The following is a 23,998-nucleotide window of genomic DNA, read 5'->3' as shown; positions in this document are numbered from 1 at the left end:
GGACTTTGAGATTTCCTTGTTGCTTTTGTCTGTGAGCATAATTGTTATCATTAAAGGCAGATACCTTTAGTTAGAGCAAATAAAACTGAGAGAGAGATGTAAACAGAGCATCACACAGCACAGGCATGGATCTGGCATGACAAGCAGGCAAGAGAACTTGTTGCCACAGGAGGCCACTGATACTAATTGGGTTTAATAAGGATTAAACTGCTGGACGATTAATAACTTCATAGGCAATAACATCTTTTAAGAGTAAAAGGCCATTGTATTGTATGTTGAGAGTCTAATACATTCTCCACGGGGGTACCCAATAAACATTTTCTTCCTCTCTTTATTGCTTAGCACAATGGGACAAGTCAGCCTTACAAAATTCCAGTTGTTCAAGGCAAGTAATATTTTCTGACATATGGGCAAAACACCATTTGTTTATTTTCTCCGACCCACTAGTTGAACAGGTAGGTTTGCTTTGCCACCCACTGATAATGCTTATGGACTCTTCATATTGTGGAACTCTGTTCATAATGAACTACAAACCCTCTAATAGCCAGATTCCTGTGGATAGCTATGTGTGTCTGCTGTTGTGAAAGCAACAAACATTAACAAATAAATTGTAGCATAAGTTTTACAAGCCAGAATCCACTTTATTCATTGTTTGAAGTAGTCTCCTGAGGAGAATATGGACGCAGATGAATTAAAAATAAAAACTTTGTTTTTAAAACAAAACAAAACAAAGAGAAGCCAAAAAGCAAAGAATGCAATAGAAGATGTGTTACATAATACATTGAGTTACAGGAATGCAAGAAATAGAAGCTGATGTATTATATTAATAAACTGAGATGTGGGGAGCATAAGCAAATGCAAAAGCAAGATTACAGCTGAATATCAAGGAAACAAAAATAATGATAATTTACATAACTTTACAGTGAGTAATGAAGACATTGACATTAGTTCAGACATCAATTAACATAGAGACTCTAATCACAATATCAGAAGAAAGGTAGGACTTGGAAGGGCAGCTATAAAAGAGCTAGCTAAGGTCTTCAAGTGTAAAAGTATATAATTAAATCCTAAAGTCAGAATCATCCAGACCATGTAGTACAAACCACTAGACTAGTTGTTGTTGTTGTTGTTGTTGTTGTTATCTGCCTCTCTCTATGGATGAAAGATAATGTGGTATAGTGGTTTGAGAGGTGGATTATGATTCCTTCTAAATCAGGGACTTACATTTCACTGTCATATCCTAAAGGAGCCAGTGTGATGTAGTGGTTTGAGCACTGGACTATGGCTCTGGAGATCAGAGTTCAAATTCTGGCTCAGCCATGAAACCCACTGGACCTTGGGCAAGTCAAACTCTCTCAGCCTCAGAGGATGGCAATGGCAAACCCCCTCTGAAGAAACCTGCCAAGAAAACCCTGTAATAGGTTCACCTTAGGGGCTCCATAAGTTGGAAACAACTTGAAAGCACACAACAACAACTCCCCATAGGTAAAGACAGGGAACAATGACAGGTTAAATGTGTAGCATCAGTTAAAAGGATATATAAAATCAATGCATATTAAAATCAATCAATGCTTTAAAATTCATAATTTAAAAATAGTCAGGATTGGCCTGCTGGAAGAGACTGATGTTAGTATCATTTTAAACATAGGCACTATGTCCAAATGGGTGATTCTCCTCTTGATCACAATGATACAACAGACATATATTTAATAGCTAACTAGTTTGCAATACAGAGCTGGCAAATTTCTGGGAATTTTGAATCTCATGTTTTAGCAAACACATTGTACAATGACACTCTTTTGTGGCCACATCTTCAAACATGTTGGCCATATTTTTAACAAAGATGTGTGGAATTAGACTTTAACTTGGGCTAGTCTAGTTGGCATTTTTTCCTGATTTTAAAAAGACACATTATAAACCAAGTAATGCTGCTAGCTAGTATTGGACTTGAACATATTGCAAATAAAGCCAAGTAGCAAACATCCATTCAGGATGTGTGCTTGTTGTATGCAAAATTTGGAACTGGGCACCTTCCCCTCTTCCTTGGGATTTGGGGTCCGGCTTCCCCTCCCATCTGATATTTTTGTTTAAATATTTGTTTACTTCATGTTACTCCATGGGCTTCCCAGCCAAACTGTACTCTGTCTATTGAGCAAAGAGCAAGGGAGAAAAGGAGAGGGAAGTAGGGAGAGAGTAGAGCAGAACGTTCACCCAGGGGTCAGGAAAGGAACCAGTTTGAGTTTAACATAGAGACCACCTGTGGGCTTTAGTGGGAACACTGAGAAAGAAAAGAAATGGGAACTTGCAGGAAAAGGAGACCTCCAATAGAGGAGAAAGAGGCAGTTTTCTTGAGAAAGAAGATCACTCTCACCCGGGCCATTGCATTGGCTATAGGCACTATGGTGGGCAGTGGTATCTTCATTTCGCCCAAAGGCGTGTTGAAAAACTCAGGCAATGTAGGGATCTCATTGCTCGTGTGGCTGGCTTGTGGGATCCTGTCTCTGTTTGGTGAGTGGATTATCTTCTTCTTTTTATGTGACTCTCTTATATTGATGCTTTTGTTCTTGTTTCCACATTCCTGTGCAACCACATAGCACAGCATCCCCATGCCTTTCTTAGAACTATCCAATCTCAGTGTGATGACAGAAACAGGAAATACATGTCCTGTTATGATGTCTAAGACATGTATGCCAGTTGTTAGTATTTATGTTATGTATTAATGTGGGGACAATGGACAGTTGAGTACTAGTGTGTGGAAGAAACTACCTGAAACTAGGTATGTGAAGAATGTTTGTTAATATTCATATCCCCAATTTTAAAAAGGTATCTCAACACTCATGATGTCCTGCCAAGGAAAAGGAGACCAGTCACAGGATTCTTCACATTTCAGGACTTTGGGGAGGGGGATTGCTTATGCAAAAATGCACATAGTTTTCTGGCACAAAAACAATAATTTATGAAAACATATTTTTGGCAAAATACAGATTCTTACACAACAATGTAAGTTTTTGTGCAAAAAAGATATTTAGAGCAACTACGTGTATTTTTTTCTGCACAAGAATGCATGTGCTTGCAAAAATTGTATAAATCCTATGAACTTTGTTCAACTTTATACAATTTGTGCAAATACATTGATTTCTGCACAGAAGAACCACTTGTAGTTTTCCCCTATGTGTTCTGCATAAAAACAATATTTTCCTACAGAAATTCATGGATTTTATGCAAAGTAGGTGTCTTCTAACCCCAAATGTATTTTCTTTGCAGGAAAACCTCATGTGTTTTATTGCAAATGAATTTACCTGCAAAAGAAAATCCCAAAATACAAATAGTGCTTGAAAATTATACAGTTAGCCTTATATTCCTGTAGAGCAGAAAGAAAATTACTGAAATTATTCATTTATTATTATTATCAATATTATAAATATTAATATTACAAACAATACCACTCTGTCAATAGCAAAAGTGCTCCTTGAGTAGTTGTATTTTAAACAAAAAATTATAGACATAGCTGACATGAAAGGCAATATAACAAGAGCTATTATGTTGGATATAATGTTAGGTAGATTTTTCATCCTTTCACACATTACTTTTTTAACTCCAATTTTTCACTCATAATTCAAGCTGTCCTGTTTGTTCAGACTTGCAATATTGAGTAAAGGAGGCAAATGTGTGCCCCTCTCAGGGACGTAGCCAAGGGGGAGGGGTTCTTGGGGTCCGGACCCCCCCTTCCATTAGAAAAATGAATGGTGTGTGCTGCTGCGCTGCCGCACCCAAGCCCCATTATAATGGTGGCACTTAGTCTGGACCCCCCCTTCCTAAAATTCTAGCTATGTCCCTGCCCCTCTTCATGTTGTTGGGCTTCAACTATAACAGGAAAAGGGGAAAAGGGACATACCTGTTGTTTAGCTATAGTTCTTCAAGAGATCATATCTACCTCATCCCTGTGCTGGCCTATCTGTGTCAGGATACTTGCCAAGGTCAAAATAGTACAGATTTATATATGCAGAGATATGTGAATAGATGCAAATTTGGGAAGAATTACTCTGCTTTACATAGAAATACAGTACAACGACCATAGCCAGGGAGGCTGTATCTTGTGTTCCTGTATTGTCAGCTGCTGAGGTGAGACTCACTGCTGGGCAACCACAAGGTCCATCTGTTCCCTTCAATGTTTTTTTTAACAAGACTTGGGCAGGACAGTCCTACAAGCAGAATGCCTTTGAATAAATGTCTGTTCTATTTAAAGAAGTACATACAGCTACACTACCTGTATTTGCTTCATCAGACATATCCTTTGAAATGACCTTTTTAAATTTCTCACAGAACCAAGCTTCCAATACTCAGCTTGCAATATAGCATCATTTTTGGACCTTCTGGTGGTGACTGCAATTGTTTGTACTTTACTTACATGCATAGGATTATGCTAGAGTCTACTGTTTCTCCTTCTCAGCCCCCATCTACTGACCCCACAATCCAGACAGACTTCTTCTTCTTCCTGCATCCATCCATCTACACTTTATTTAATTCCTATTTTTCTCCCAGGCTGGAACATCCATCAAGCCTGGTTCATTTCCAGAGCTGGGGCATTGTTGTTGTTTTTTTAAAACCAATTTGTTACATACAGTCAGCCTTCCATATCCTTGGATTCTGCATCCATCGATTCAGCCCTCTACCACTTGAAAATGTTTAAGAAAAAATATCCAAAAGCAAACATTTTTTGTCATTTTATATAGGGGACACTATTTTACTATACCATTGTATATAATGGATCTTGAGTATCCACAGATGTTGGTATCCACTGGAGATCCTGGAACCAAACCCCAACGGATACCGAGGGCCTACTGTATTACTTTTCTGAATTAACCCAGGTTTTGGGGTTCAATTTTTTTTACCTAAATTTCTAGACTTATACATGAGTATATACAGTATGAAAATGAGTGAACATCTCCTAGAATAGTATACAAAGGGATCTTGCAACACGTTAGTTTCAGTAGTGCAACGCAATCTCTTTACACACTGATTTTCCAGACTAACATGGCTATGTTTTTGAATTCCATCATCTAGAATAGTCCTCAAAAATCAATGTTTAAGGAATGAGGTATAAATATCACTTGTTAACATTAATTTTTATGGCTGTTGCTTATTCTTTTTTTGTAAAGATGACTGCATTAGTAATGTCATTACCTGAAAAAGTAACACATTATGGGTACACATTATAGATGATTTTGAAAGATGGGCAGTGAAGAAAAGTGACAGGAAGACAATCAAATGTGGTGCTGAAAGAGAGTTCTATGGATACTATGGACTACCAATAAAATATATAAATGGGTCTGAGAACAAATCAAGCCTGAACTTTCCCTAGAAGCCAAAATGAGTAAACTGAACCTGTCATACTTTGGACACATGATGATAGGACATGACTTACTGGAAAATACTCTAATAGTAAAGTGGAAGACAACAGGAAGAGAGGAAGACCACATTACAGATGGATCACAGACTGAGTCCCAGTCCTGGGAAAAGAGTGGGATACAAATAAATAAATAAATAAATAAATAAATAAATAAATTTACTGAATAAAGATGTAACAGCCTTCGGTTTGCAAAGTATGGGCCTGTATTGATGACTGAGTCTCAGGGAGGTCTCCCATGATTGATTGAGATAAAATAGACAGATATTACAGAATATATATATACACATACACACACACACACACGTGTGTGCGCGCACACAATAAATACACAACAATAAATACATACACCTCCTAATCCAATGTATTTTCAGTTATCATCAGTAGAACTGAGCTCAGAAAGTTACTCACTGAAAATTTCATGAGGATTTGTATAAAGGCTTTAACAATGCCAGCCTATAGCTGATTACTCAAAAGTAAGTTCCATTGATTCAATAGGACTTAATTCACAGATAAGGTGTGGGAGATTGCAACCTAAGTATCTTGCTTTTTTTTAGGTGCTCTGTCCTATGCAGACCTGGGCACAAGCATCACAAAGTCTGGGGGGCATTACATTTATCTTCTGGAGACTCTTGGGCCCTTACCAGCCTTCCTAAGATTATGGGCTGAATTCATTATGATCCGGTAAGGGAAGCTTTATTTTCTGTTGTTGTGTTTAAAAAAAAAAGTGGGGGGAATGTCAGACTGTATGGGAGGGTTTTTTATTGGGAGCTTTGTCTCTAAATCTCCCCATTGTGGGCATGTTCCAGCTGTGTTTTTAGAAGCAGCCAGCTGGTGAACGCAGCATCACTGAGATCTAACAAATGTTGGGGAAGGAGGAAAGGACTGCAAAAGGCATCTAAGAAAAATGTGGAGTAGTGGTGAAGAATGAACAAAAGAAAAATAATAAAGTGAGCCCTGGGCTGGGACAGAATATCAAAATATCAACAACAACAAAATTGCCACAAACCAAAGTCTATCTCATCCAGGCCTAAAACAATATTTTCACCAATATGCAGAGATTATTGTACTTTTTGCAATAGAAGCCACCACCATAATAAAAGCTTTGTAGCTCTATAGAAACCAGGTTGATATATGATCTACCCTTCCCCCCAACCAACCCAGAGAGCTACTAGATAAACAGAACCGTCTGCCACTGAACATCTGGGAGCTGAGGAGAGGGAGTTCACAGCTTGTTCAAGAGAATCCTTGCAATGGGAGGGCGAGGTGCTAACTACCCCTGCCCCATTTCACTGTCAATGCAACACAACAGAGTCTCTTTCTATTGACCATCACACAAAAGTCCGAACAAGCAGTTCGGAACATGTTCCCTTCCTTGTTTGTTTTGGATGTTTCCATAAAAGTCACAGAACTTAGCAGCCAGAGTGGGAGAGAGATGTTCTTACCATCCCTCCAGATGCAAAGGAGGGGAAAGATCAAGAGAGAACAAGCACACATTATAAAGGAACAGACATCAAAATGCTATAAAATGTATTTCAGAGGTGTAGCTATTTGTGTCTGATGTAATTAGCTGCCATTTGCATTTCATAATATTTTACAGCTTACTGAACATGTTTTTTCTTCTCTGGTCATGAACGTATTTGTATCTAAGAACATGGAATTTGGCTAAATGTTCCTACATTTATGGTAAACACTCCCTAATATGAAATGAACCAAAGACTATACAGATAATATTTAAATTATGACCAAAAAACTGTATAGTATGCTGTAATGATTACAGTATACTACAAATTTAGGATTGTGTGATTATGTGCCTTCAAATCATTTCTGACTTACGGTGACCCTAAGCTGAACCTATCACAGAGTTTTCTTGGCAAGTTTCTTCAGGGCATTTGTCATTGCCATTTTGTAGACCTAGCATCAAAATGCTATCACAGGGGCAGTACAAACCACCCCAAAGGGGCAGCCTCCAGCACTCCTTTTTGCTCTGGATTGGGGTCAGGGCAGCCTCACCGGCAGCCCTCTGACCCCAATCTGGCATTTTTCTGGGCCATGGAGAAGTGGCAAAATGGCCCAGAAAACAGGTGTCCTTGGGGCTTCATGCCCTTGGACCGAAAGAGGAGAAAGGGGCAGCCGCTTTCTCCTCAGGATTATTCCTGCGGCCGTGCGGTTGCTGCAGGAACGATCTGCTCCCCAAAAGGAGCTCAGTTTTGGAGCTCCTTGTGGTGACACCAGCGCGTCCATACGTATTAGGGCTGCAGAGTGTGCTGTTGCCGCTCATTCTGCAACCCTAATTTTGGGTTTCAGATCATGTGTGGAGAAACAAAAATATGCAGACCACCTGAGCTGGAGCAAATTGGTCAGAACTTGGATGCAGCTGAAGAGTGTTAGCATGGAATGAGCACAGATCTAGGTAGTCAATAACCTGCCTGTTATCCTGCCAGCCAAGGAGATAACCCACAGGGGTGACATATGGGAAGCTGTGTGGGTGCACAATATCTGTGTGTTCCTGCCACCTGGCAGTGGAGTCCCTAGTGTTGGTGTCACCCGGTGCAGTAACTCATGGTGTCACCCCTCCCTTATTGACCTCCTCCACACCATACAGAATCCTTAGTAATGTTTGTTGTTTTTTGCATTAATATTACTTATAAATCATAATTCCCATGTATCACTGAATGTCATGGTAGCATAAAACAACTGGTGCAATTAAAATGATAACTTTAAATTACAATCTCTCTCTCTCTCTCTCATATATATATATATATATATATATAGTTTTGTGTCGTTAAAGTGAAAATGTGATAAAATGTAATGTTTTTAAAGAAAATTTTTAAAAACTGAATTTTTACACTTTAATTTTTAAAAATACCTGTGACCTCTCCTTTCTCCTCCCACTGAACCTCACCCCATGCACACCATCTGTTCGGCATTTTAAAGAGAAACAGGCAAACAGCACAGCCCGTTTCTACCAAAAGGTAGATGTTTGAGGAGTAGTGGTGTCATCCCCACTTAGGATGTCACCTAGTGCAGTGTGCACCCCCTGCACCTCCCAAAAGACACCACTGCCACCTGGGGGTGAGGTTGGCCCTTGGTCCCTGAGCTAGGCCTAGCCCTGCATCTCTGCATCCCTAATGTCCCCTAAGAGAACTCCCATCAGAGCATCAATGGGGTTTAGTGATCCCCCCATTCCCCAAACTGTGGCATGGGGCAAACTGTAAGGAGCCATGGTGATGCAGTGGTTAAATGCAGCCATTCACAGCCACAAGGTTGTGAATTCAATCCCAGCCAGGGCTCCAGGGATGACTCTGCCTAGCATCCTTCCAAGGTCGCTAAAATGGGTACCCAGCTTGTTGGGGGCAATTAGCTTACACACTGTAAACCACTTAGGGAGTGCTTAAGTGTACTGATAAGCGGTATAGAAATGTACTTGCTATTGGATCGTGCCCTATGCCACATCGCACACAAGTTGTGACACTAGTTGGAACATCCAAAAGAAAACCAAGGCTACACTATTATAAAGTCTTTTGAACATCCAAATACAAGGCTAGCAATGGTGGGTGAACAAGATGGCTGCTTGAGCCCAAGTGCCGAAGGAGCCATAATGGACCTAATTTATACTCCACTAACTGACCTGAGTGGAAGCTTCCAATCTCAGGTCAGGTAACTAGCAGCATCCACTTTTGGTTGGCTCTGCCTGGCTGTCCCTATCTGAAGGGTGGGAAGGAGCCAGTCATGCTGAAGGGGGAAAATGTCAGCCCTGGCACTCTTGATGTAGAGCCATGGCCCAAAAACAGGCATTGCAGTTGACTTTGAACCCTCACTTTTGCACAGGGAACAGCGCACACACAAAACCCACATGTTTTTCTCTGCACAATAATTCCTCTGCAACATTTTGGGACATTCTAATAGCTGGAAAAATTGCCCTAAATTCTTGCAGGTCTGTTACTCTTCCTGCTTGGGAACAAATAGTAACAAAGATTAAATAGCAACAAAAATTCTTCCTGAAGTCCAGAAACATCAGGAGAGCAATAGTTGCTCACCTCTCACTGAAATCACAGATTATCCTCAGACAATGATACAAATGTATGGCTTACTCTCCTGGCATTCTATTTTAAGGACAAACTATGCCCACCATTGTCAGGAATTGATTGGTTTTTTGCAACCAGAAATGACTTCCAGTTGTGACTTCCAAGTTCATTGTTCAAGTTTCATGTTTTGGGGGTTGGGGGAACATTGCAAAGAATTTTGAGAGGTTGAGAGACTTGAAGGATGCAAAAAGGATTGGGGACATACTTTCCACACCCCTTGTTAGTACCAACCATATTTTGTCCCATTTGGATGAATGGCAAACATTTAATTCTGCATATTAAAAGTGAAAAACATACACGAGAGAGAGAAAAGGTAGCCAAAGAAGCAAAAAAGAAAAGGGGGGGGGGGGGGGGGGGGGGGACTGCTGAAAATCTGAAGTTTCTGGGTTTCATTGCAGGCCAGCAAATATGGCTGTGGTGTCCCTGGCATTTGGTCGATATATAATTGAGCCTTTCTTTGCCCCATGCCACGTTCCTCCCCTGGCTGTAAAACTAATAACAGCAACTGGAATCAGTGAGTACCAATTTACAATAAATATCTCAATGTATCAATACAAACCATCCCCTCCCTTCCAACATTTCATATATGGAAACCAGGACACTTGTGAACAAGCAATATCAGAGTGTGGTCAAGATGACAAATGTTATTAAAAAAGGATGAACAGTCAAGCCAGGAGAGGCTGCAGCAGCTTACTGTTGCCTTAGTTTACTGGGAAGGGCAAGATTCTACCTCCTTCTCTCTTCTCTCTTCTGCTGAGTTAATTGAGTGAAAAGTACTATTGCACTTGGAACTCAGTTTGCAGTAACTGAAGTAAGTTGAGCATAAAGGAAGAATCCCAAGATTGTGGAGGATGGAACCATGACTGTAAAAGTGGCATCACAGTGCTAAAACTGTGTAATGGAGATAATTCTATTTCCTACTTCAGTCAATTGTCCACTTTCACCTAGAACAAGGGTGGGGAACCTATGGTCATCTTGATGTTGATGGATTTGAACTCCTTTCAGTCCAAGATTTAAAAATGGGCAATGGTCAAGATTGCAAGATCAGCAGATTGGCAGTTTGAGGCCCAGGTGCTGCATGATGGGGTGAGCTCCCATCACTAGTCCCAGCTTCTGCCAACGTAACAGTTTGAAAGCATGCAAATGCAAGGAGATAAATAGGTTGCACTCCGGTGGGAAGGTAAACAGAGTTCTGTGCAATCATGCTGGCCACATGATCACAGAGATGTCTCTGACAATGCTGGCTCTTCAGCTTAGTAACAGAGATGAGCACTACCCCCTGTGGTTGGACATGACTTAACTTGTCAATGGGGAATACCGTTACCTTTAGTGGTCAAGATAGGGGTTGCTGTCAACACCTGGAAAGTCACAGATCCTCTACTTCTAGTTTTAATGTTTCATACAAAGCAACATTTTCTTGCACAGCTCTTCTGTCTTTAAGGCCATCAGAAATGTAAGTGCAGCTCCTTCTGGGAAAATATGTGACAAATTTTATCTGTTGAATTTCTGCTTTCTGTGCTGGAACCGTGATCAAGGACTGCTTTTTTTTTTTTTTACCTCCTAAAAAACAGAATTATTTTAAACTTGCTGGGAGATTAAATACTCTCATCCTGACTCATTTTTGATGACATTAAAAGTTTGGTTGTTGTTGTTTTTAATTGAATTGTCAGTGTTTTCAAAATGATATTCAAAGAAAATATTAACTGGTGTTTCACACGTGTAAAGAGAACAATTTACAGCCATTCCCATAGGCCTCATATTTTTTCTTTTTTTCCTTCTTAGCCCTAGCAGTAGCTCTGAACTGCTGGAGCGTTAGCTGGTCAGCAAACATACAAACAGGACTGACGGCCCTGAAGATGGTCACTATTGGCTTGATTATTGTTCCTGGAATGATGGCTCTTGGAAATGGTAAAACCAATCAGAACATTTCATCTGAAGTGAGATGGGGAAAGTGGTGGGTCCCTTGAAGTGGGACAGGTTCCAATCTGAAATGTAAAGGCTCTATCCAAAATGCTAAATCCTTTTGGGGGGCAGATTTCAGTACATTGGATAGCTCCCCATGGCCATCCAAACCACCAACAGACAATAAATAGGAAAATGCAAAAGAAGGAAGGGAAGTGATAGGTGTTATCATCATCACCACCACCACCACCATCATCATCATCATCATCATTTCTTACTCGCCTCTCCACATGGATTGAGGTGCTGAACAACAACAATTAACAGACACACCACATCAATTAAAACAAGATACAGAAGAAGAGGAGGAGGAAGAAGAGGAAGAAGAGTGTGAGGATTGCCAGAAGAAAACGATGACAGAGAAGACCAAACACTAGATAGATTTGAATGGATTCAAATGAGAGGGATTGGATTCTTAGTTAAATTATAAGCATTTTTTCACATTTACATTTATACATATGAATTTTATTTCATTTGTACATATACACTAGCAGGAAACAATTTTATGTAAATCCAGATAATCATCTTTGGGCCATGATGGTGGCTTTGGGCTAACTGGGAAAGTATTTGTTGGTGCTATGTGCTTTCAGGTTGTTTCCAACCTATGGCAGCCCTCAGGCAAACCTATCATGGGGCTTTCTTAGCAAGATTTGTTTAGGTGGGGGTTGCTTTTGCCTTCCTCTGAAGCTTAGGGAGTGCAACTTGCCCAAGGCCACCAATGGCTATGGCTGAGCAGGGATTCAGAACCTAGTCTCCAGAGTCATAAGAGATTTCAGACAATGGGGAAAAGCTGGGAGTAAAAGGCAAACTCCTGGTATAATTGTGTAATTGCGCTGCATATTCTCAGACACATAGCGCTCATCCAGGATTTATCTCATGAAGATCCAGGAATGCTCTGGCAGCAAACCATTCATGTTGCAGGAGCACTCCTGGATCTTCTCGGGATAAATCCTGGACAAGTGCAATGTCATCTGAAAATCTTCAGCATGTCTGTGCAATTATGCCAGGAATATGCCTTTATCTCCCAGCTTTGTTTCCCTTCTGAAAATCTCCAATGTCCAATGCTCAAACCACTGCACCATGCTGGCTCTTTGAAATTCACTGGTTGTCAATATAAAGGCTGTTTAAAAAATAACAAATAATAATGATTCCAAGAAAGACAAAAACATATTCAACATAGTCATGTCCCAGGCATTCCTCTGGACTGTTGTACTGGTTACTCCCTCCTAAATTTAGCCCTGTGCTGGATTAAACGAGGGGTTGGGGTGGGGACCTGTGGTTAATGGAAATGCAGTCCAACAAATCTGGGAGATACAACTTCTCAGGCTCTGAACTAGATGGATGCTAGACTTTGGCTTGAACTACCAAGACTCTTCTATGTTGCTTCTTGCAAGACAAAGAAACATGTATTTCTGTCTATTTTCATCAGGTCAATATGAAAATTTCCAGAACAGCTTTGACACAACTTCACTGGCAATTGAAAAGCTGCCTCTTGCTTTTTATTCTGGGATGTTTGCCTATGGTGGATGGTAAGTCTCTAAGTGGTTCTTCCTTTCTCAATGGCTTAAAAGGCAGAAAGGAGGTGTGTACTTTATTAGCACAAGACTTGACTTTTCAAATAAATTTATCCAAGCACTACAGAATTTGGTACTTTTTCATGATATCTGTAATAATTGTAGATTTCTACAGTACAGATGATCAAATAGGGGCCTAATAAATGCTGGAAATTCCCTGAGATTCACAATGTAGTGTAGCAAATCTTCTCAATTGCAGTCCTTATTCTTCTTTTAAAAATATAACATTCTAATTTTTATGATTCCAGCACAATCTAATGCAGTAAGTCTTGTTGTGTTCTTACTCCAGGTGAGTGTGTAAACCTATGACTATGAATAGATGCTTGAAAGCCACCATTGTGTAATTTAGCAGGACTCTTTTCTGAGTAAACAAGCGTAGGACTAGACTGTATTTGAGTACTCCCATTTGCCTTGCAAGTCATTTGAATGTTCATGTTTTCTTACAAATGCTATATGCAAGTATTTGATTGTAGATTCCTCATTTCTTATTTCAGGTTCTATATAAACTTTGTAACTGAAGAAATCACAAATCCTAAACGGTATGAAGAAATTAAAACTGCCCTTGTGTGTTTCTTTTTTCTTTTTTCTTTTTCTTTTCTTTTCTTTTTTTTTACTTCAAATGGTTGTTTCTTATTCAGATTTCCAGTAATTCGTAGTTTAGAGATGGTTTCCTGCCAGGTGGTCTGGAAAGTTATGAAAGATATAACTGATCAGCCTAGGAAACTGACCAAGTGTTAGGGAGAAGGAACCTGAGTCCTGTTCAGGCATTCAAAATACTGTAGGTTTAAACTGAAAGCACAAGGAGGGCTGGTGCATTGGCTCTGCTCTCTGCCATTATTACTCCCTTTATGTAGAGAGCAAGAGACAGGCAAATATGGATTCTATTAAGCATGGTAATTTTCCATACAGTCCAGAACCCTAAAAAATAAATAAATCAGGGTTTCTCATCATACGGGGAGTTGTTATGCATAGAGGATGTTCTCTTTGTGAGTGAAGAGGAAGAAGTTACTTTATAAATAATGAAATGAGTACTGAAGCAAATTTCTTCTGAAACATAACTTTCCATGCTCTTGTAGTAGACTTATTTAGCAACAATGATTTAGTATACAAAGGGGCTTGAATTGCCCTTTTCATTTCTCACAAGGCAGCATGACCTTATGTGATTCAAAAGCAACTTAAATACCAGTTGAGACCTAGCCATCCAGCACAGAGGGCCCAGTTCATCTCTTTACATACAAGTAGACCTGCTGGAGTAAGGAGCCCTGGCAGCTGACCAAGCAGTCCCACAGGCTGAAGCCAAACCTGATGAGAGTCATAAGAAGTAGTTATTTACTTATAAACTCTTCTTTGAATACCACTGCTAGTTTCTTACCTTATCATTTCCTTTATGGAAAAATATGTGTGGTTTTTTTTTTTTGTCTTTAGAAACATCCCATTGGCTGTCACAGTGTCCTTGACTGTTGTCACAGTGGGTTATGTCCTTACTAACATATCTTACTATGCAGTCCTGACACCGGAAGAAATTCTCAACTCTGATGCAGTAGCTGTGGTAAGTTTAAAGGTTCTCTTGATATTTGTATTTTAAACCAATATTTCCCAGATTGGAAGAAGGGGAGGGGGAACTCTGTAGAAGGCAAAGTACACTGGCTTAATTTAAAAAAACACACACACAGATTGTACATTCTGCTGCGTAAAGCAGACATATGTTTTCACAGGCAGTGAAAAGGAGTGCAGGCGTATCTTTCCAAACAGGAGGGTTTGATTCAGAATCTTTAATTGGAATACATTTTGTTTTTTCTGACTTGAGACCTCTCCTCTTAGTGTAAAGTGATAAGCTGTCTCACAACCATTCATTATTAGGAAAAGATGTCTGTTTTGATAGGCCTTCAGTCTGTCATCAGTTTGATCAATATATCTTTTAAAATCTCTTAAACTTTATGGTTATGCATACAGAGAAAGGGAGGATTGTGTTTATATAGCAAAATGAAGTGCTTATGAAACAGATTTTAAAAATGTGTCTAGTTTTTTTTTCCCAATGTGGCCTATATTCTGTGGTTCTTTTTGTTTTTTTGTTTTTGCTTTCCCTTTTTATTTTAGTGATTTAAAATTATTTAATGCTGTTTTATAGCAGTCCTGTTGTTTGCTGCTGTGAATACTATTTGCAAGAAAGAAAAGTTATACACTTAAAAAAAATAATGATAATAATTTTTCTTTTAGAAACACATGTAAAAATACATATAGGGAAGGGGACAGCAATTGGCTGAGCAGGTTTTCTTTCTTTTCTTTCAGAGCTTTGCTGATAAAAATTTCAAGAGCATTTCCTCTGTGCTTCCAATCCTTGTAGCGCTATCATGCTTTGGAGCTTTGAATGGAGGGATTTTTGCTGCTTCAAGGTAAACATTTACAACTTTGTCTGCTAGTTATAAGAACTATGACCTAAATCCTGTTGTTCAACCAGACTAGAATGTGTGACCCTATAAATGAGATATTTCCAGGACACTTTGTCCTTGAGTGCCCTGTTGAAGTCTTGCAGGCTCAGGTCCATGGCTTCCTTGATTGAGTCTATCCACCTGGAATGCAGTCTTCCTCTTTTCCTGCTTTCTTCTGCCTTACCTAGCATTATCATCTTTCCTAATGAGCCATGCCTTCTCATGATGTGACCAAAGTACAAGAGTCTCCATTTAGTCACCTTGGCTTCTGGGAAGAGTGCATGCTTGTTTTAGGACCCATTTATTTGTCTTTTTAGCAGTCCACAGTATCCATAGAACTCTTCTCCAGCACCACATGTCAAATGGGTTGCTTTTCTTCATATCAGTTTTCTTCATCATCCAACTCTCACATCCATACATAGTATCTTTGCACTTCAAGGTCTTGTCTAGTTCTTTAATAACTGCACTTTTTAGTCATAGCTGACTCAAGTAAACTCATTTAATCAATGGGATTAACCTATATGTCGATTTACCTTTCAACAATTGGTTCAATGGGTCTACTCTAGTCCTGACCTGGCAGGGACAGTCCCAAATACTCTTTTATTATCTCACTTTTACAACTGCATTTAAATTGTTCCAGTTTCTCTCATCTCCTCTCACTTTCCCCCTTTCTCCTCAGCATACTTCAATTGCTTCAGATTGAGTTGAAACTACAAAAATAATTTGCACTCGAGGGGTGAAATAAACTGCTCCTGACAAAGCCAGACTGAGGCCATGGCAACTGCACACTGCGGCCCTAATCTGCCTTTTTGCCAGCTGAAAAAAGAGCAGCAAAGAGCCACTCTTTTTTGCACTGGCAAAAAGCCAGCTTTTCTGCCCCACTGAAGACAGAAGCCAGCTTTCAGGAGCTCTGGCAGCATGTGGCATGTAAACGCCATGCCATCAGAGTGCCTGGAAGCCAGCCCACATCTGGGCAGCCGGGTAGCTGAAAGCTGGCCTCCGGGAGGCTTCAGAGCATGCAGCTTCAAAATGCTGCGGTCTGAAGCCGCACAGATGGCAGCCCAAAGGGGCAATGTGTTTCACCTTAACTCATGGCAGGGGAAGAAAAAGAGGAAGTGTTGAGTCTAGCCCTTCCCAGTAGGTCCAGGTCAAAGCCAACTGCTGCACTCTTTCCTAGCTTGTGTGTTCTTCTTCATTAATGATTTGTATCTTGACCACACTCTCATATTGCCTGGCCAAAGATGTTCAGGTTTCCATCCATGAAAACCTGGAGGCCATGCAACAGGAGTCTGGCCTATATAAGTTTCAGATCCTAGCAAAATTAGAGCTTGGGGAAAAATTAGGTTCTTTTGGACTACTTTCCCAGAGCCTTCCAGCCACTTGTAGTCTGAACTAAGGGACTATTCAGACTGCCCCTTTTTCAGCTGGATCGGGACCATGACAGCCTCATGCCACAGCTCCAATCTGGCCTTTCCAGGGTGCGAAAAAGAGCCACAAAAAGCAGCTTGCTTTTGCACCCTGGAAAGGGCGCCATAGCCACAGTGACATGGCTTGGTGGAGCTCCTTTGGCACTGTGTCGTATGGATGCAGCGACGGAGGAGCATCATGATGTTGTGCACTGTGTGGAATGGTGCATGGCATCATGATGCCCTGGGAGGTGGAAGTGGGGCATGTGTCGTGTGGATGAGATGCCCCGACTCTGCCCCCCAGGCCTGCCTTTCAGGCCAGTCTATACAGGACCTAACTTTTCCAAAGCTCTGACCAAACTGGAACTGTAGAAGCAAGGAGGGGAAACATCAATCTTTTCACAACTGCTTCTTTTCTACAGAAATTGCAATTGTTATCCCCATTTAACCAATGCATGCAAAAGTTCAGCTTCAGAAGTGTACGTTTTTCTGCACATATTAACAGAAAGCGGCTTTGAAACACTGGCAAACTGTGGTGATAGAAATTCAGCACAAGTCTAGAACATCAGCATTTCCTCTTTACAGATGACACTTCCTAAAATATGTTTTATCCCTCGCCACTGCCCCTTTTAAAAAACAAAACTGGAATTTCTAAAATGAAGCATTTTCTTTACACAGTACAGATCCCTGCAGTAATCCTTGTAGGCTGTGGGGAAGCTTAACTCAATGTCTGACCACCTCTTGCTAGTGATAATTAAATATATGCCATATTTAAAGCTGGCTTTGTTCTACAGGATGTTGTTTGCAGCTGCACGAGAAGGACAGTGGCCAGCTCTCTTTTCAATGATACACCTTCAAAGGCACACTCCTCTCCCAGCCCTGATATTAATGGTATGAGCTTTAAAGGGTTTAGAATGATCAGAAAATGGATTCCGCCACCTCCCAAATCCTAAATGGAAATGAACAGCAGACATTTGGGTTGTTTTTTGTTTGTTCTTTTAAGGATAGTGCATTATGATTGCGGGATGCCTAGGCTCTTTTTTCCAATGAGAGGCCATAAAAAGAATATGGTCTTCTAGTGGTGCAATCATTTTGTCCTGCTTACCCTTTCAGACAGTTCACATAAATGACATCCCACCAACTAATATATTCAAATTCAAATTTGTCCTTACAAGCCAATCCAGTATGCATTGATTTCCACAACTCCCGTGTGAATGGGATTTAAAAGAAAGTCTTCACAAGAAGGAAATCTGTTTATGCAAATCAGTTCCATTGGGCATCATAAGGTACTAAAATAGTGGGACAGTTTTAGACTATGATTAATAAGGGGAACTTCTCTAGTGGACATGAATGAAATGGTTTTGTATTTTGCTGTCCTATTTTTACTCTGCAACCATTTCTCCCCCAAATATGTTGTTTTTAAAAAGATTTTATTAAAATACCACTCAGTAAATAAAATCATCTAAAATATTACAACAATACAAACAATATCATAACAACTTTCATGTTAGGGATCTGGGTCAGTTCTAGAAGATTTACCTTCCTTATCACAAGATTTTGTTGTCATAATGTCTGACCAGACTCTAAAATAGGATTAAGGTGGTCTCACAATTCACAATGTATTCACAAATCCAGTAAGCGGAAGCCATTTTTCAACAAAAGTACACCAAACTGCCAGTATAACTTACTACTTTCATATTATCTGACAGATTCTCTAAAAACCATAGTTTTTTCCCCCCCAATTCTGTTCTTCAAAATGTGTTTTTAACTATTTCAGGTTAGTGGCTTAATTGGACTGGTGTTTAATGCTTATTAAAAGTTTGTATTGCAGTTTTTTTTTTTTAGCTATTCTGTTTCAACCTACAGTATAAGCTGCAGTGGGTTCCATACTGGGAGAAAGATAGCATATAAATCAAATAAATAAATTGATCAACTTTTCTTTCTGTATCCAGTTGCCATTGGTTTATTTGATGGTGTCCATTGGTGACCTCTATGGGTTGTTGAATTTCTACAGCTTCTCACGCTGGTTCTTCATAGGTCTTGCTACACTAGGCCTCATGATACATCGCTACCGGCATCCAGAGGTGCCCAGACCCTTTAAGGTAAGAAGGTCAAGACTCAAAATACAGCAGGGAATGGAAAGGGTAGAATTAATGTTTCTTTGCTACCTGAAGAGAGATAAATGCACATGGAGGAAAAAGTTATGCAAAATGCCAAAAACATAACTGGGCCAATTGTTACCCAAAGAAAGGTTAGGGGGTGCTGTGGACGTCCTCACCAATTATGTCAGCATTATTTTAAATGTTGAGAAAATTAGCTTTGCAAGAGGCTGGCTAACCTTTAGGACCACTGGCACCTTTGTACCAGTAATACCATTAATAACTGAGGAGAACTCCAGGCTTGGGTGAATTAAGAAGATTTTATTTAGAAAAATGCAGACTGGAATCACACACACACAATAGCAATTCGCATGGACACAGTATTCAGAGCTAACCAAAATGGAAATATGGAAAGTGGATGGTGGATGGTGGAGTTTGAGGGGTTTAAAGAGGGAGGTATTTACCTATCTGCAGAATAGACCACGGAACGGAGTGGCTCAGACTGAGGTCTGAGGGCAAAACAGCTCAGACACAGAACACAGCCTGGGACAACTATGTGTGTACTGTGTGTGTAGAGGCTAGTTTTTTGCGAATAATATACATACCTGAAAACTAGCCTCTGAGGATGTGCTGTTTTGCAGGGTAACAAAGACTTGATGTGATTTCCCAGCAGTTGTCAACAGGATTCCAGACTGGTGGATGGCTTTAACTTTAGGGTAACAGTGACTGGATTAGGACAACTCCAGGCATTGCATAAAGGGAAAATATCAATTAAAATAATCAAGCAGAACACAAAACTGGCAGTATGTAAACCGGACAAGAACAAAAGTAAATCACAGATTCATAAATACCCAGATGTGGGAAAGAGGGAGAGGTGTCCACAATAACATGTCAACAGTTATTAAAATGCCATGAAAAACACCTAGCTCTTTTCCCTGCTTTATTTCAAAACAAAGGATGAGTTGAAAACATAATTTTGAGACCACTGATAGAAAACATTGCTCAGTTTACAGACAGGTTATGACTCCTTCCATCTCCAAGACTAAATCGATATATTACATTTGGACTACTCCTATGTTGAAACCAACATGCTCTGTTGCTTGTATATGCTTGGAGCAGACCTTTTGGCTTCTTATTCCTTCCTCTTGACTTAGGTGCCTCTGATTATACCACTGGTATTTACCACAGCCTGTTTTTTCATTGTGGGGACATCACTGTATTCAGATCCTGTGAACACCAGTATAGGCTGTGCTGTTACTCTGTCTGGCTTGCCTGTCTATTATCTGGTGGTTCAGAAAACAAGAATACCAAGGTGCTGCACATCCAAGTTCAGTAAGTATGACCAGCAGTATTCGTAAGGTTTGAGGAGTCCCTGTACCGAATGTTCTCCTGCCCCTCTTCCCATTGATTTTCTGCTCTGTTTTCTCTTTTCTCCATCATCCCAGTTGCTTCCTTCACTCCTCACCTTTTTTTTGGCTACAGCGTTAAGCAATAGGAGCCCTTTTAAAGACTATATACAGAGGTTGACAGATGTTCAAGGCCATGGATTCACTTGTTATTCAGGGACATAGCCGGGGGGGGGTCCTTGGGGTCCGGACCCCCCCTTCCATTAGATAAAAAGAATGGTGTGTGCTGCTGCGCCGCCGCACCCAAGCCCCATTATAATGGTGGCACTTAGTCTGGAACCCCTCTTCCCAAAATCCTGGCTACATCCCTGTGTCGTTATTAATTATCATCAAGTCAACTCCTATTTATGGCAATTCAATGAATGAGAGACCTCCAACTCACTGTATCATCAACAGACCTCTTCAGGTCTTGCTAACTTGAGTCTATCCATCTGTAATGCAATCCTCATCTTTTCCTACTGTCCTCTGTCTTACCAAGTATTGTCTTTTTTGGTGAGTCATGTCTTCTCATAGTATATCCAAAGTATGACAGTGTCAGTTTAAACATAGTCATGTTAGTCTGGAATATCCATATGCAAAAAGATCTTTAAGCACATTTGAGACTGTGTGAAAGAAGCTGTAGCATAAGCTTTCATAGACTTGGACTACTTCCTCAGATGCAAGTTGTGAAAAGCAAGTCTACAAAAGTGGACGCTACAACTTAATTCACCTAGTTAGTCTCAAAGGTGCTACAAAATCCCTTTGCATGCAGTCTCAGTTTAGTCATCTTGGCTTCTAGGGTAAGTTCAGGCTTGATTTGCTCTTGGACGGTTGGCACACTGCAGAATTAATGTAGTTTGACATTTCTTTAACTGCTATGGCTCCATCCTGTGGAATGCTGGGATTTGAGGCACCAAAGCTGACAGAGAAGGCTAATTTGCTCACAAACTACACAGCCAATAATTCCATAATATTGAACCTTGTCAATTAAAACTGCATTAATTCTGCACTGCAGATCCAGCCTTGGACCCATTTGTCTCTTTAGTAGTCCAGTGTACAGCAGTTAAAGCTGTGTCAAACTACATTATTTTTACAGTGCAGATTAAACCTTGGACAGCACAGGGGCCATAATAACCCTTCCCTGAATGTCTCCTTTTCTGCAGACAAGTATGAACATACACAGTAAGCAGCCAACATTTCAGACTCAAAGTAAATCTTCCCTCTGTTACATTTATTTAGATTCTATGACAGTGAAACTGCAGATCCTGATGAAGGTGGCTAACCAGGAGGTCCAGACTTACTGAAGGAGTTGTGCCATCAAGCAAGGAAAACAGTACCATATACAGACTTTCAAGGAGCCTTCACATGATTTTCTCAGGGAGCTCCTCACAATGCAACAGTGAGGAACACACTTCCAATCCCCTTTTGATGAAGCAGAGAGAGAGCTTTGATAAGCCATTCTTCCCCTGCCTAGCATTTTATCTTTTTTTTTTAAAGGAGCACATGTGATGAGTGGTATCTTCTGTACAACAGTTTCAACAAAGACATTATAGTTTTGCTTATTTTGCTAGTTTCTGAAGCTTAGTTAAAAAAGCAGATTAATGGGCCAGACTACTGTCAAACCCAATGTATACTGAATATTGCAATATTTTAAAACCTGCTGGCCAGGAGATATCTTGTTCACTTCTGTCTGAATGGGAAGTGAAAAAAATAGGTGGAAATAGAAAACTAAGCATTAACTCAATGTACTACAAATGAACTGAATGTTGCCTAAATACAGGCCATTTGATGATTCTGGGTAGTCCTATGCACTCTATGATGTCCAGTACTATGAAAGATGGAAAAACAAAACTAGCTCAATATGACTGGACACAATATTCAAATTACAGTGGGCCCTTGCTATCCACTGGAGTTTGGTTCGAGGTCTACCACCTGTAGCTACCAAAATCTGCGGATGCTCAAGTCCCATTATATACAATGGCATTGTAAAGTGGTGTCAATAAAATGGCAAAATCAAGGTTTGCTTATTAGAATTTATTTATTTTTTAATATTTTCCAGTTGTGAATGCTTGAGTCTGTGGATAAGAAATCCGTGGCTAAAGAGGGCCAACTGTACAAGAGTCAAATTACAAGAAAAGAGATTCCAACGAAACATTAGGAACAACTTTTTTTTACTATAAAAGTGGTTCAGCAATAGAACAGATTGCCTTTGAGGGTGATAGACTCCAATCTTTGGAGGTCCTTAAACAGAGGTTGAATGGGCATCTTTGAGCCCATTTGCACTGCAGAAATAATCCAGTTTAATACCACTTTAACTGACAGGTGTCCAGGCTATGGAATTCTGTGTATTGTAGTTTGTGGTGGCACCAGAGAGGAACTCTGGTGCCACAACAAACTACCATTCCCAGAATTCCATAGCCTGGAGTCCTGGCAGTTAAAGTGGTGTCAACCTGGATTATTTCTGCAGTGCAGATGCAGCTTTTCAGGAGTCCTTTAGCTGTGTATTCCTTCATAGTTGGGGTTTGACTAGGTAGTCCTTGTAGTCCCTTCCAAACCCAAGCTTCTGTAATCCCAATTTTGATCTAAATTGGATTCTAAAACAAATGCTTAAAACAGATGAAACTAATAGCACTGGAAAATAATAAACCCCCAATTCCTATTTATCTGAGTGCTAAATTCTCCACTTTGAAGCAGGGTCCCAGTCTTAATCCTGAATAAAATGACCATGTGCCAGGAATTAAAGGTCTCAGAAATAATGTGCACTACTGTACATGTGTATTATCCCAAGAAAAGGCAGCAAATGACAAGCTAGTGTAATTTGTAAGCAGTGCTATTTAAAAGTATGTTGTTCTTTTGACTGAAGTAACATATGAAGCACCCTTTATACATCGGAGTGCTCAGAGAGACTTCTCAATAGCCACTTTTCCATGGATCCAGAAAGATACCTGTGCTCCTTCTTAGATGATAGGAATCAAATCCCTCTCGTGCTCGCAGAATGGGTAAGAAAATGTAAATAAGGCAGGGGCTTATGAAGTCAGTCATCTGGACCCAACATCACTGAGTAATGCTATTGATGATGGGAGGCTTGAATTTCTCCCAGGTGTTTGCTGTAAGTCTAATCTATTTAATACCCCAATTATGGCTCTCTCAATACGACTCTGGCATTGTATTTCACATAGACAGGTGCAACAACAGCAGGGAAAGCCCCTGATAAGTTAGACCACTTGTCAGATTAGTCTTTTTAAAGTTAAAAAAGAACTCCAGCTCAGCTTAGCCAGTACAGTGGGCCCTTGTTATCCTCTGGGGTTTGGTTCCAGGAACCTCCATGAATAACAAAATCCATGGATATTCAAGTCCCATTAAATACAATGACATAGCAAAATGGTGACCCTTATATAAAATGGAAAAATCAAGGTTTCATACTTGGAATTTGTACTTTTTAAAATATTTTCAAGCTGTGGATGCTTGAATCTGTGTATAAAAAATCCATGGATAAAGAGGGCCAACTGTACAATCAGGAATTCTATAACTATTACTTTATTGGAAATTTTTTCATAGGTTGTTCTTAATTGCTGTCCCTCTGAATAAAAAGCCTCCCATCATCAACATTACTCAGATCCTGCAAACCCAGGATTTCCATCTACTTGTATT

The 23,998-nt window shown here is 40.0% G+C and overlaps 1 protein-coding gene across 1 annotated transcript; it reads left to right on the top strand.

Annotated features, from left to right (window-relative positions):
- Nucleotides 1-1,831: 1,831 nt before the first annotated feature.
- Nucleotides 1,832-22,364, top strand: LOC121931440 (cystine/glutamate transporter-like). The gene is made up of 12 exons (XM_042469193.1): nt 1,832-2,508; nt 5,965-6,091; nt 9,894-10,009; nt 11,278-11,403; nt 12,884-12,983; nt 13,523-13,567; nt 14,454-14,577; nt 15,318-15,421; nt 17,658-17,754; nt 18,816-18,965; nt 20,117-20,294; nt 21,587-22,364. The coding sequence occupies exons 1-12, from the start codon at nt 2,295-2,297 to the stop codon at nt 21,649-21,651; spliced, it is 1,446 nt and encodes a 481-aa protein (XP_042325127.1). The 5' UTR covers nt 1,832-2,294; the 3' UTR covers nt 21,652-22,364.
- Nucleotides 22,365-23,998: the final 1,634 nt, after the last annotated feature.

Source organism: Sceloporus undulatus, chromosome 5 (genome assembly GCF_019175285.1).
Source record: "Sceloporus undulatus isolate JIND9_A2432 ecotype Alabama chromosome 5, SceUnd_v1.1, whole genome shotgun sequence".
NCBI lineage: Eukaryota > Metazoa > Chordata > Lepidosauria > Squamata > Phrynosomatidae > Sceloporus > Sceloporus undulatus.
Note: the sequence above shows the minus strand (reverse complement) of the source record. Positions and strands in the feature narration are given on the sequence as shown.

What these genes read in the sequence shown, in the direction of transcription:
- LOC121931440 (XM_042469193.1), top strand. Translation starts at nt 2,295, where the DNA reads ATGGGAACTTGCAGGAAAAGGAGACCTCCAATAGAGGAGAAAGAGGCA. An exon ending in TGGGATCCTGTCTCTGTTTG is followed by an intron (nt 2,509 to 5,964) that starts GTGAGTGGATTA and finishes GCTTTTTTTTAG; the next exon opens with GTGCTCTGTCCTATGCAGAC. An exon ending in ACTCTGATGCAGTAGCTGTG is followed by an intron (nt 14,578 to 15,317) that starts GTAAGTTTAAAG and finishes CTTTTCTTTCAG; the next exon opens with AGCTTTGCTGATAAAAATTT.